Source organism: Cotesia glomerata, linkage group LG6 (assembly GCF_020080835.1).
Source record: "Cotesia glomerata isolate CgM1 linkage group LG6, MPM_Cglom_v2.3, whole genome shotgun sequence".
Taxonomy (NCBI): domain Eukaryota; kingdom Metazoa; phylum Arthropoda; class Insecta; order Hymenoptera; family Braconidae; genus Cotesia; species Cotesia glomerata.
Window position 1 is genome coordinate 2888564 of NC_058163.1, and position 13546 is coordinate 2902109.

General features: G+C 22.0%; 1 protein-coding gene across 11 annotated transcripts in view; it reads left to right on the forward strand.

Moving 5' to 3' along the window:
* LOC123266731 (CUGBP Elav-like family member 2) overlaps positions 1-13546 on the forward strand; it is a 38728-nt gene that overhangs the window by 1063 nt on the left and 24119 nt on the right. For 2 of the 11 annotated variants that reach the window (XM_044731116.1, XM_044731117.1), the window contains exons 1-3: positions 5620-5845; positions 7773-7951; positions 13234-13316. The exons of 2 other annotated variants lie outside the window; for them this stretch is intronic. In XM_044731116.1, coding sequence (XP_044587051.1) covers positions 5808-5845; positions 7773-7951; positions 13234-13316 — 300 coding nt within the window. In that variant the 5' untranslated portion in view covers positions 5620-5807. Of the gene's footprint in view, positions 1-2263; positions 2448-5561; positions 5846-7772; positions 7952-13233; positions 13317-13546 lie in introns of those variants that run through there. 7 more of the 11 variants (XM_044731114.1, XM_044731115.1, XM_044731126.1 and 4 more) reach the window with 6 other exon arrangements.

Here is a 13546-nt window from a genome sequence, read left to right on the forward strand (position 1 = left end):
CTGTGCGGACTTGTGCGCAACTACACATTATTATTATGTATTTCTTGTGTGTATTGTGCACACTGTTTACTACCTTGTATTACTGACTCTATTACATATACATTATTACATATATATTATGTATTATAAACATTTTTGTGTTTATGTAATGTATATGCAGGAATTTTATAACACTATTTTATGGTTATATTGTTGTTGTTATTGTTTTATGGGTTTTTTTATGGATTTTTTTGTGGCCGAGGAAATTTCGGAGGAAAATTCTAAGGGGTGGTTTTTATTTTTTTTAAGAAGTTAGTCGATTTTTTTTTTGGGATATTTTATGGGTAATTTTTGGAGAATTTTAATTATTGGGAAATTTTTAGTTTAGTTTAGTTCAGTTTTAATTATTTATTAATTATTTTTTGAAATTTTTTTGGATTTTTAAGCTTTTATTCCGATAAAATAGCTTTGAATATTTTTTTGGTAATTTTTGGAGAATTTTAATTTATTAGGAAATTTTTAATTATTTTTTTTTTTGGATTTTATTAAGTTTTTGTTTCGATAAAATAATTTTTTTAGGGAAAATTATTTAAATTTAAACAAGTTTTATTTAATTTTGAGAAAAAATGTTTAAACTGGAAAGATAATTTTAATTTTTTTAATAAATTTTAGTAATTGTTTAGTTCCAGAGTTAATTAATTTATTAAGGAAATATTAAAAGAATTTTTAAAAAATTGTAAAAAAAATCTAAATTATTTTGGAGCAAAAAAAAATTTTTTTTCTTTTTAAATAATTTTTTTGACCCAAAAAAATTTATTTTAAAATCAGGAATATTTTTTTCTTTTATAAATTCATTTGAAAAAATGTTAAATATTTTATTTTGATAAATTTAATGTAAAAAAAGGAAAATTTTCAATTTTCTTTGAATTCATCCAAAAAACTTTATTTTTTTTTTATATAAATTATTCAGTAATTATTTACAAGCAGGGTTAAACGTATTTTTGGCCATATCTAGGTGAAAAATTAAGATTTTTTAATTTCTTTTTTATTCTGCTTATTTATAATAAAAAATAGCGTGAAAAAAAAAATAAAGATTTTAATAGCTTTTTTGCTTTTAAAAGTTGGAAAAAATTTTGGCTTTTATATTTTTGGATAAAATTTCTATTTTATCTTTTTTTGATATACGTTTTTTTTCAAAATTACTTAAAAAAAACGCACAATTTAAAAAAAATAAATATCACAAAATTTTCTAAAAAAATTTATAAATATTTTTGAAAATTTTTAAAATTGTTAAAAACGTTTTTTTTTTATTTATTTATTTTTTTATGTATTAAAAAAAATATATCAATAAAATTAAATAGAAATTTCATTCAAAAAAATTTAAATTTAAATTAATTTAATTAATTAATTAAATTTAAATTTAAATAGTGGGCCTTTTAAATAATTACCTTTATTTAACAAAAATTTTCACTATTATTACCGAAAATTTACCGCAAAAAATTAAACAATTACTAAAATTTTCAATAAAATTACTCACAAAATAAATGAAAAAATTTTTTTTTGCTTCAATAAAATTCACTTAAAATTTTTATTTTTTCTCAAAAATATTTAAAATTTTCACTAAAATTCTATTTTTTTATTTTAAATTTTTTCGGACCGCAACAATTTTTTTTCTTTGTTAAAAAAAATATTTTTTTCAGATTGAAAGAAAAAAAAAACTAAATTTCGGTAAAGTAAATTTATATAAAATAATTATAATAATCAGCTGACAAAATTGTGTTTAATATTTATTTATAAAATAATTATTTATAATAAAATAATAAATAATGCATTATAAATTCCAGGCTAAAACCAGTTACGGGACTAATTAATATTATTTAAAGTTATAAAACTCATAAAAGTTTTGTTAAAGAAACTTTAGCATTTATAAAAATGCTGAAATCATTAAATGCATTGGCGGGGAAAATTTCCCCGGGCTCGCCGCCCTCGATCGGCAACAACTCAACCAAGATTTTAGTGCATAACAATAACAGTATGTGCAAAAATAAAAACAGTTTTAATAATAACAATAATAATAATAATACTCTTAATAATAATAACAATAATAGTTTGCTTAATAATAATAACTTAAACAATAATAATAGTTGTAATAAAAATAATAATATAAATAATAACAATAATAGTACTACCAATAATAATAATCTTAATAATAACAATAATAATAACGATAATAAATCTAGTAAAAAATTAGAAATTGAAATAAGTGAACTTAAAAATTCAGTTATTCACAATAAAAGTGATAATAATAATAATGTCAGTAATAAAAACAATAATAATCTAAATATCAGTAACAATACTTTCCACCATCCACATCCTTACTCGAAGCATCAATCTACTGTTTCGCATCATCAGTCTAGGACGCAGCATCAGCATCAGCAGATTGACAATTGCGATACTGATGATATTACGTAAGTATTTTTTTGTCTATTTTTTATTTTTTTTTTTTTAAGTTTGTAATTATTTTTGGAAAATTAGAGAAATTTTTTTTTGCTTTAATGGCAGACATTTTGTAATTTAACAATTTTTTTTTTTTGATTATTTATATTCAGTAAATTTTTTTTTTTTGATAAATAAAATTATTTATTATTTAAAAGTTGAATTTTTGAGATTTAAAAAAAATGTCTGCTATTTTTTAAGAAATTTTGTTATTTTATTTTACGGGGGTGATTTTTTGGCAGACAATTAATACTTTTTATAATTGTGTATAAAATTTTAGAGTATTTAAAAATTTTTTTGGGTGGAAATGAATGATTGAAAAATTTAAAGTATAATTTTAATTATTAGGAAAGTAATTTTTAAAAATTATAATTTTAATTATTATATTATAATTATTAGGAAAATAATTAAAAAAAAAATAATTTCGCGAAATGTAAGAAGAAATTTTAATTTTACATTCTTAGAAATGTAAATTTTATATTATAAAAAATGTAAATTTATTATGAGGAAAATTAATTAAATTTACACGAAAGAATGTTTAATTTTACTTTGTAAATTTTTTATTGAAAAAATGGAAAGTTTATATTAAAAAAGAGGAGAAGGGTAAAACAGGGAACTCCAAAAAATTTTGTAAAAGAAATTTATTTCTTCTAAAAAACTCTAAAAATATTAAACAGTAAAATTTAACGTATTTTACCGCGAAATGTAAGAAGAAAAATTTTGTTTTATTTTCAAAAAATTAAAAAAAAATGTTTCTCAAGTAATTTTTAACGTGATCATGCATCATAAGGAATTTTTTTATGTTAACTAAGATTTTTCTTTTTGAATTTTTTTTAGGAAACTTTAAAGAAATATTTTTCCTTGGGAATTGTCAAAAGGATTTAACACTTCAATTAGAGGTACACTGGCCTCTAAAAATTTTTTAAAACTTACACGGAAAAAAGAAAATTCGAAAAATTACATTATAAATAGTAATAAGGGTCGCTTCGTATAAAAAACTAGAAAAATTGCAGTTCAAAATAACATTTTTCTAAATTCAAACTTTGAATGTTCATTTTCAGAGCTTTCAATGTAATTCTTACAAAATCTGTAATAATTACAATCTGAAACTGTAATATTTCCAGTTTTCTACATAGAGCGCCACGTTAAAATATATAATGTAATTTTTCTTTTCTTTTTTTCGTGAAATAAACCAAAACCTTTGACTTTTTTTTAATTCTTAACCTGTGAACACCAAAAAGCAAAGATCCAAAAAAGATAAATAGCGATGAAGAACAAAACGTAATTAAAATATAAAAATAATAGAACTATGTACGCGTATCTTTAAAACTTGATTCCTAATATTGAAAAAATTCCTTTGTTCCAGTATATGATCCTCCGGAGGACACACATACACATGTAATGTCTTTAAATGTATCGATATATGTATGCAAACATAGAAACGCACAAAAACATACACAAAGGAATTATCCACGGTTTTTTCTCTTAAACTTTTTATTTACATGACGTAATCGTTAGTTGGAAATATATATGGTCAAGTAGAGAATGTAATTAATAAACTATTATTACTTTTTTAATTTTTTTATGTTTTTATAATAATTAATTACTTAAATATCTAATTATAGGTTAACTTAAGACAGATTTTTGAAAATTTCTAAAACTTTTTTGGACAAAGAAAAAAATTTATATAAAAAATGAAAAATATTTTCTGGTAGAATATTTATTTATTAAAGTCCCAACAGCCTACTGCCTACTGGCCAATAACAGGGACACTTTATGGTGTAATGATGTACATTTATAGTAAAGGTTTATAATAAACTTAATATCAATTTTTTTTTGCTTATTTTTTCTCAAAGGATTTAAAGGACCTGTACTTTCAGTATACTGAAAAAAAAAATTAACTTGATTCAAGAGAAAAATTCTTGAACCAAAAAAAATAATTTTAAAGAGAGTAACTGTCTTGAATCAAGACAAAAAATTCTTGAATCAAGTAAAGTTTCCTTAAATCAAGAAAAATTTATTAGTTCAAGAATTTTTCTACTCAAATTAAGAAGATTAAGTTTTTCAAAATTATATTCTTGATTCAAGAACATTTTTTTTCTGTGTACAGACGGTAAACTATTTTTTGAAAGAAAATAATAATTAAAAAAAAAATCGTTAGTTGAAAATATATATGGTCAAGTAGAGAATTTTATTAATAAACTATAATTACTTTTTTAATTTTAATATTTTTTTATAATAATTAATTACTTAAATATTTAATTATAGGTTAACTTAACAGATTTCGAGAATTTCTAGATTTTTTTTGGACAAAGAAAAAAATTTATATAAAAAATAAAAAATATTTTCTGGTAGAATATTTAATAAACTTATTATCAATTTGTTTTTCACTTATTTTTTCTCAAATGATTTAAAGGACCTGTACTTTTAGTATACTGAAAAAAAAATTTGAAAAAATATAAAATATATTAAAAAAAAAAAAAAAAAAAAAAATTATCTTGATTCGAGAGAAAAATTTTTGAACAAAAAAATAATTTTGGAGAGAGTAATTGTCTTGAATCAAGACAAAAAATTCTTGAATCAAGTAAAATTTTCTTAAATCAAGAAGATTAGGTTCTTCAAAATTATATACTTAATTCAAAAACATTTTTTTTGTGTACAGACAGTAAAATTTTTTTTTTTGAAAAAAATTAATAATTTAAAAAAAAATTTTTTTTTTTAATTAATTAATGAAAATGTTAATTAAAGCCTCTTAAAAAAAAACAAATAATACATTTTTCAAATAATAAATAATTAAAATAAATGAATCTACTAATTAATTAAATAAATTATAATTATTAATTTAACTAAAGATAAAAAATGAAAAATAATTTAACAAAAAATTTTTAAATTAGTGTGCATAAACACAAACGCGCATAGAAACACACACAATGATACATCGACGTAGGGATTATCGGTAGCTCCCGAACTCCGATTTTTGTCACGTTTCTTGTGTACATAGCACATTCCTTTACTACTGAAATATATATATTTGTAAACATATATGCATCTTAGTTGTAAGTCCTCTAGGTGTTACACTTACATGCATAAAAGACAGTATTTACACATATTATAGTTAATAATAATGAGCGTGTAAGTGAAGAAGAACAGAAGAAAATTTTTTGGGGGGCAGAGTTTTCTCAGTGTGTGGTCAGACGGACTGTAGGCTGGACAATGCTTGCCGATAGATTTTAGAGTTTATTTTATTCAGCATAATTACGATTCTTTGTTTTAACTTTCACGGAAATCTTATCTATTTCATATTTATCGCCTTTTATTGCTATCATTTTAAAATGTACTATACTTTGTTTAGCGACTACAAGTTATTTGAGTAAGTGTTTCTTTTTATTGAGAATTAATTCCCGGTAATTATTGCGTAATAGATAATTATGAGAGTAAAAGGCAGGCGACAATTTTTTTTAGTGAAATTTGTGGAAAAATTTTAAGTGATGTTTTTTTTCACAGTGAATTTTTTAAGAAATTTTTTATTTTATATTTATTAATAATTATCTATAATAATTGATTATTATTTATTATCATTATTAAATAATTAATTATTAATAATTCATTATAGATTCTTTAGAATGTAAATTTTGTTGTAAAAAATTAAAAAATTATTGAGCCTGCAGCGCATTAAAATATATAAAGATATTTTTTTTAGTTTTTTATTTGAGTAATTTATTGCTGTAAAAAAAAATGAAATTAAATTTATTAAATTGTTTATAGGGACATATTTTTTATTTTTTAAAAAAATAATTAAAAAATTGTCGAAAGTCTTGATCAAAATAAGCTATAATTAAATATTTAAGTAATTGATTATTTAAAAAAAAATATAATATTAAATAAATAATTTGAATTCAATTCTTAATTTTATATTTTTTTTTTCTAAAAAATAGTTTCTTTGTTAAAAGAAATGCTGAAATTTAAAATGTCTGAGATTTGAGCTACTGAAAGGAAAAATTCTTTAAATTCTTTAGAGGAAAAATAAGTAAACAAAAAATTGCTATGAATATTTTTATAAATAGTTTATTGAATATTTTACTAGAAAATATGTTAAATATTTTTTTTATTAATATTTATTTTCTCCAAAAAATTTCTAGAAATTTCTCAAAAATCTGCCTCAAGTTAACCTACAATATTTTTTTAATTTGATATTTAAATAATTATTATAGAACAATATTTAATTAGATAAATAATTAGAGTTTTAATAAATTTTCTGAAGATATTTTAAATTTGAAAAAATAATATTTTTTTTGTAGCAAAAAAATGTTTCTAAATTTAAATTTCTAACATTCTTACCGTTAAAACTCTCCTTGAATTTTTTTTTTTTTTTTACAAACAAAGTACCAAAAATTCTTTATATATTTTTTGAAATTTTGGTAAATATTTACAAGAGGGGTAATTTTAATTTTCATTTTTTTCAACAAAATTTCTATTTAATTTTATTGATATTTTTTATTTTAAATAAAAGAGGCAAAATTTTTTCCAACTTTTGAAGACAAAAAAAAATCTATCAAAATTTTTATTTTTTTCTTTCACGACATTTTTTATTAAAATTGCGCCGTAAAAACAAACAGAATATAAAAAATTTGAAAATGAGGACCCCACTTGTAAATAATTACCTTAATTTTCTAAATCAATATATTTTTAATTTTTTTTTCCAAAAAAAAATTTCATAAAAAATTTAAAAACAGTTTATTAAATTTTCTACCCCTGCATATTTTTTATTTTATTTTTTAATCATTCATTTTCCAATAATAAACCATTAAAATTACAAATATTTAATTTTGAAACCAATTTTTTAATAAAAAAAATTTTTTTTTAATTTATTAAAGCCAAAATAATAAAAAAAAATTTTTTCACCTTTAAAATTTGTAAATTTGTAAATATATTTTTAGTAAAAAAAAATCACCTCCAATTAATAATTTCCATAAAAATTGAGTGGGTCCTTGGGTTATTTAATAAATGTTATTATTATTTTATTTTATTATTTATATAAATTTGCTACGTGTGTATTGGTAGAACACGCAGTATTGATTAATTTAGTTTCACATTTCTCCTCACGCATGCGTGTATTCTAGATGTTTCAATAAAATATTTCATTGTCATATTTAAAGTTATCGTTAAGTATGAGTACAACATTTATTTTAATTATCAATTGTATTCGTAATAATAATTATAATTATAATTATTCGAAGAGCGGGCGGGGGGAAGGGTTAAATAAGAGACACGAGGGTACATGTAATCTTTTTGTCCAGCATCAGTGACATCGCGGGCTCCGCCACCGAAGACAAGCCCGATCCCGACACAATCAAGATGTTTGTAGGTCAGGTGCCTCATGATATGGAGGAAAATGATCTGAGAACGATGTTTGAGGAGTTCGGACGTGTTCATCAGATAAATGTTCTCAGAAATAAATACACTGGCTCACATCAAGGTAATTTATTATATTTTCAAAAATTACATTTTAGTTTTGAATTTTTTAAGTTTTAATTCAAAATTTTGGGTTAAATATTGAAGATATTTTCCTACAAAGTTCCTTATCAATTTTTCTCTATCTTTCATCCTTTATCCAAAATTTGAATTTAAAATTCAAAAATTGAAGTTATAGAATAGAAAAAAAGGTTCACTTAAGCCAAGAAAATATATTTCTTCTTAATTATTTTCTTAAGTGGAAAAAAAAATTTTTTTTGACAAATTTCACTTATTCCAAAAATTAATTCTCTTGCTTTAAGAAATACGTATCTTGATCCAAGAAAATTTATTTAAGTCAAGAAAATCTTGTTGTTTTGAGAAAATTCAGCCTCGAAGCTCCAAAAAATTTAGTTCTTGATAGAAGTTAATTTTCTTGTCTTGAGAAAATTTCTCTCTTGCTCCAAAAAATTAAATATAAAGATAAAAGTAAATTTTCATTAATATTTTTATTGATTAACATGTCAAATGGCAAGATCAAATAATATTTCATCATTTTTTTTCATTCAATATGTATAATTGCACGCTAAAATAATATAAAATGGGTATAAAATATTCTCGAGAAAAATTTTCTCAAGGTGAGAAAATTTTTTTCTCAACTGAAGTAGGTGGCGCTGCTTCCCTAAAGTATAACTAAGACCTAAAAATAACTTCCACCAAGAATAGAATTTCAAGAAAAATTTTTACTTCGACCAATACAACTTCGTTCTTCCTTCAGGCACCTGAAAATTTTTTTGAGCCAAAAATTTTGTTCTCCAGTCAAAAATTTTTTTTTCTGTGTAGTTTTTAAAAGTTTAAAATACTTATTGTGGCTGAAGTATTGAAGATACGAAAAAAAGATCTTTCTTGTAGAGGATTAAATTTTCTACAATATAGTTTTTATCAATTTTATTATATCTTTGATTATTGAGCACGAATTTTTAAAATAAAGACTGAAATTTTCACTATCTCAAATAACTAATAATTTATAAATTGACAAATTTTTTTTTGTTCAAAATTACTCAGTAATTTTATTTAAAATTACTATAAGATTTTATTTTCTAAAAACAGATTAATTTTTCCTTGTTATTTAAAAACCTAAAATCATAAATAAAAATCAAAAGCCAAAACAATAAATAAGGCCGAGAAAAAAGACTTGTATTAATAAAATAGAAATAAAAAAGAATTAATTAAAAATTATTTTATTTTAAATAAGGAAGAAAAGGGTTAAATTGAACCAAAAATACTTCGACAATTTTTATTAAGTTGAATTAAAGAAAAATGATACCTTATTTTTTGTTAATATAAGTCGATATCGACTAAAACATTTTCAATAAATTAATAAACAAATAATAATATTAAAAAAAAAAAATTTATAATTATCCAACCGCGTCAAGCGGTTCAATTTACCCCAGCGCGGGGATCAATTAAACCCAGCATATTAAAAACTAAACTAATCACTTTTACTTAATTATTTATCATGTATTATACTAGAAAATTACTCTTACGCAGTTTTCCAAGCATATATATAATTATATTACCCATTTTCATAAGCTATATCCTTTTAATTGAAAAATAAATTTTGCTTGTCGTCTAATTATTTGTGAAATGTAATTTTGATGTGAAATCGAGATGCGCACGCAACTCTTAATGGCTAAGCCTATATGGTTCAACTGTCCCTAGAATAGATGGATCAATTGATCCCAAGGAATATGATCGTGGTAATTAGTAAATAAAAAATTATAAACAAGTTGTTTTGCTATAAGTAACCACATGGATTATAAAATACATCTATTTAGAGTGACAGCACCTGAAAATTGATAATTACATTTAAAAATTATCAAAATACTAAACTTTTTTAGAGCTAAAAAAAAGGTTCTATGGTAACACTGATAGAAGGATTTGTTTATATTCAATAAGCTTTATTAACTGTTAATAAATATTCGTTAACTATTAATTTATATTATTGAGAGAATAAGAAAAATTTTGATTTCAGGATAATCACATGATAAAATCGGTTTTTTTAGTAAAATTTAGTGTCATTGCAAAGGTCTTGACTTGAATTTGTGCCTTTTCAAGGTTTTCTTTCATTCCCACCGATAGTCAATTTATTATGATACTAAGTATTTAGGCTACATTCGAAAATGGTCTTTAGATACATAATTGAGAAATGATCTTGTATCTTGTCAACTATTGACATTTTTAAAGATATAAGCTCATCCCAATATTACACTTATCAAAACCTTTCATTTGAGTACCCACATCAATTTTTCATATATTTATATATATTATATATATGTATATTTAAAAAATATATGAAAACGCATGTGGGTACTCAAATGAAAGCTCTTGATGAGCGTAACATCATTATGAGCTTATATCTGTAAAAATATCAATAATCGAAAAATGATCTTGTATCTTGTCAACTATTGACATTTTTAAAGATATAAGCTCATTGCGATATTACACTCATCGATACCTTTTATTTGAATACCCACATCAATTTTTCATATATTTTATATATTTATGTATATGAATATATGAAAAATATATGAAAATGCATGTGGGTACTCAAATGAAAGCTCTTGATGATTATAACATCAGGATAAGCTTAGATTTTTAAAAATATCAATAATTAAGCAATGACCTTGTATCTTATCAACTATTGACATTTTTAAAGATATAAGCTCATCCCGATGTTACACTCATCGAGACCTTTCATTTAAGTACCCACATCAATTTTTCATCTATTTATATATATATATATATATATTATATATATGTATATATGAAAAATATATCAAAAATGCATGTAGGTACTCAAATGAAAGGTCTTGATGAGTGTAACATCGGAATGAGCTTATATTTTTAAAAACGTCAATATTTAAGAAAGTACAGTGCAATTTAACAAAAATCATTATTTAATAATGCAAAATTTTAATTTTTTATAGTTCACAAGTAACGGCAGTCACATAGTGACTGCAAGGTTGCTAGTAAATACTTATTAACTATTAATAAATGTACTTTTCTTCCAAATAAATATTTATTAAATTTTAATAAATTAAATAATTGTTTTCAAATAAATTAAATTACTTATAGTTAATAAATCCTTCTATCGGTGTATAAGTGAAAATTAAAATTTTTTTAAAATAAATAATGATTGTAAATTTCATTGGAACATAATTTTGCAAGGCTATTTTTTTCTTCATTGATTTTTTAAGACCATTGGTTAAATCGACTCTTTTCCCTCAAAAATGTAATATAAATTTTTCCAATGCACAGAAAAGTTATTTTAATAATTAATTTCTTGGGGAAATAATAAAATATGAAGTATATATTTTATATATAAAATATGAAATATAATATCGTACATCTTAGAAGCTATTCTATAACAGAGCCTGAGTGTACCGTGAGGGGATGGAAAATTATAGGGTGGGAAAATAAAAGAGGGAGAAATAAGAAGGAGTGAGTAACTGAGTAAAAGTGAGTATAGCTGTGAGTAGTCTTCGGATCGATGCTCAAACGCTATAGTCCAGGGTGCAGCTCTACCTACGTAGAGTCACTCACACAAAGTACCTGCTGTAGCGGATAGGAATCGAGGTAGCGCTAGCCAGGCTTGGAGCTTGCCAGGTCCGTAGAGCTTTCCTGGCATACCACAACCGTTACCTCGACTCGAACTCTACTCCACTCGGTTTATTGATCGCAGCCCATCCACGGCCGAAGAACACAAGGAACTAGGGAACCGAGGAACTCTCTAATGCTACGGAAAATATCGGAGACCTTGTCTTATACTGTAGAAAAATTCGGGATTATTTTTTATTGATTTTAGAATTATTTATTGATTTATTCACCCGACAAGTTTTCATTATTGACATTTTAAATTATAAATTAATTTATTGAATTTTTTTTTTTAATAGAACTAAAATTATTGTTTTAAAATAATTATATTATTTTAATGTTTATTAATTAGTAAGATACAAGGAAAAATTGTAATTATGCAGAAGTGGGGCTTAAAATAAAATAAAAAATCGAAAAATTGATTTTTTTTTTTTTTCAAATTATTCATGAAAATTAATTTAGCAGATATTTGATAATTTTAAGAATTTTTTTTAACAAATAAATTATAGCAAAAAAAAAGTAGAAAAAAAATTGATGTATAGAAATTTTAAAAAATAAAAAATGCTATTTTTTAAAAATAATTTTTTGGAAAAAATTTATTTGTTAAAAAATATTAAAAAATGGTTAAGTGACTGCTAACTTTAATGTCATACATAGTTATTCTTCACGGCGAATTTATGATAAAAATTATGAAAATTAAATATTTTGTTTTTTTTTTTATTTGAAAATTAAAAAATTTTCAAATTATGATATTCTGAATTTTTTTTTATAATTTATTTTATTTTTATCGCTTTTTAAGGAAAAAAATATTTCAATAACCGGAAAAAATAGCATCGTGACCATTTCATTAAAAAACACCTAAAATCGTAAATTTTTAACTTTCAAATGAAAAAAAAACATAAAAATATTTAATTTTCATACTTTTTATCATTTTTATCATAAATCCGCAGTAAAGAAGAACATTTTGAAAATAAAAATATTCAAATGATCAATTTTTTTATTTTTTACACTCAAAAATAGGACGAGCATCACTTTTTCATAATTACCGGAAAAATTAATATTCACTGTAAAAATTTTGGGGATGATTTTTAATTGATTTATTCAGTTAGATTAATTTTATTCTAATTGAAATTAATATTTAAAATAAATTTTAAATATTTAACAAAAATTGCATCTATTTTTTCTTATTTCTACAAGAATTTTCCGATAAATTCTCTCTTTAAATAAATTATTTGCTAAGAAATTTCAAAAATTATCATGTAAGTTAATTTCAGTGAAGTAATTAATTTCATTTAAATTTAGTAATGTTAATAATTTGTTTTGTTTAACTTTTTACGTTAAATTTATTTATAAAAAAAAATAATTTTTATTGAAATTTAGTTTAATGTTCCAGATAAATTTTTAAAAATTACAATTAATATTTCCAAACTTAAACTTTTAATAAATTATTTAAAGTATTTGTCATTAATTTTGCAATCAAAATCTTGTTGAAGCTAATTAAAATTTATTCTAAAAAACTCCTGATTTTTTACAGTGTAAATTCTCCTTTCTTTTCTGTCAATACTCTTTCATAAGTTATTATTAATAAATTAATATTTAATTTAACTTGATTTTAATTAATTACTTAATTTGTCATTTCTGTTGATCCAGGTTGCTGCTTTGTCACCTTCTACACAAGAAGAGCGGCGCTCGCGGCTCAAAATGCACTTCACAATATAAAAATTTTCAACGGAGTAAGTGCTCTCTTTTATAAATCCATTATTTTTTATTTTATTTTATTTATTTATTTTTTTTTTCAAGGCTTCTTTTCTCAAGAGTTTAGAAAATTGTGTAGGGACTAAATAAATTTTTTTAAATTTCCGCTGGCGGTACTGAAACTAATCTATTTAGTGATAGACAATCACTAAAGTTTTCCTTAATTTCCTACAGCGTTAAATCTAATTTACTGTTTTATAGAATCAAT